At 54.3% G+C, this 1222-nt stretch overlaps 1 protein-coding gene across 1 annotated transcript; it reads right to left on the bottom strand.

Annotated features, from left to right (window-relative positions):
* Positions 1-965: 965 nt before the first annotated feature.
* BLCAP (bladder cancer associated protein) lies at positions 966-1214 on the bottom strand (the record flags this gene model as incomplete). Its single annotated transcript, XM_010140728.1, has 1 exon — positions 966-1214. A coding segment is annotated over one exon (249 nt), but the record flags the coding sequence as incomplete, so codon positions are not given.
* Positions 1215-1222: the final 8 nt, after the last annotated feature.

Raw genomic sequence — 1222 nt, forward strand, 5'->3', positions numbered from 1 at the left:
GTGGCCCACCACTACGATGGCTCCTGGACATCCTTCTGCCAGAGGAGGTAAAGATCTCAGGCACTCCTCCAGCCTCCTCCCTTCTCCAGACAGTAGCAGCAGCACCTTCCATGAGCCCTGGCCCCAAAACACGATCACTGAAAATGGCTGAAGCAGTTCTGCTCACCCCTGGCCCTTTGGGCTAGCGTGATTTTTACAGGCCGAGGCTCAGTGGCTTTCAAAACCCCACACCTGGCAGCACAGCGGTTCTTTATCCCAACAGTCAACCCCTTGGTAAGCCTTGGAAATCTGGGAGAAGGCAGTCTCCACTACCTCTGAGGCTTTATAAAAGCAGCAGCATAACCGAGGCTTTCAGGCTATGGTCTTGGAGCGGTAGTTCAGAAAGCACTTCGGCAGCGCACGCATCTCTTTGGCAGGCTGAGCAGCAGGAGATGACTCAACTGCCTCTGCCTCTAGCAGCTTTTGGCCAAGTGCATCCGCGAGCTGTGGAGCTTGCCCTTGATCAGCAAGGCGGGAAGGCTGGCTCCCCGCAAAGAGGAAGATGGAGAGAATCTTGTAGCTGCTCGGGTGGAATCAGCGGGCCAAGAGCCCTGCGTTAGACCACCACAGGCTAATGCAGAGCAGGGAGTGACACACGACTCCAGTGCTGTACAGCAGCTGGGCAGAGGCCAGCAGCTCGGTTCTCGGTTAGGAGGGCTGGTGTCCATTCCCGGTGATACGGGAAGGAAAAAAAAAAAAAAGATTTCTGCTTCTAAAAAAGCAGGTGGTGCTGCCAGAGTTCACACAGTAAACAAGTCGAATTTCACAGGTGGAGTGGGAGGAATTTGCCACTCTAGTCCACACACAGTTACAGGAAACAGGCTGGTTTTACTCCAGTCGCATGCCTAACACCCCCCCTCCTCCCTAGCCCACCCCCTTTTTAAAAGCAAAACAAGAGCCCTCGGCAGACCGGAAGCTTCTTTCTTCTAGGTGCCCACTATGCTGGGATCGTGAGCTGATTCTGGCAACTGGGATCCCGTGCAGTGATACAAGAAGCAGTTCCCCCAGCAGCTGTAGCAGATGAGGAATAGAGCTGCCAGGAAGACCAAGGCACAAATTGTGCAAGGTTTCCGTTCTAGGAGGAAACTAAGCAGGTAGAAGCCCATGAACATTGAGTGACTGAACCACAGCGCTGGGTTGAGCGGCTTGGGTATGAGCAGGACAGGCAGCAGCCACAGCACGA

Source organism: Buceros rhinoceros, unplaced genomic scaffold (genome assembly GCF_000710305.1).
Source record: "Buceros rhinoceros silvestris isolate BGI_N320 unplaced genomic scaffold, ASM71030v1 scaffold20967, whole genome shotgun sequence".
NCBI classification, from domain to species: Eukaryota; Metazoa; Chordata; class Aves; order Bucerotiformes; family Bucerotidae; genus Buceros; species Buceros rhinoceros.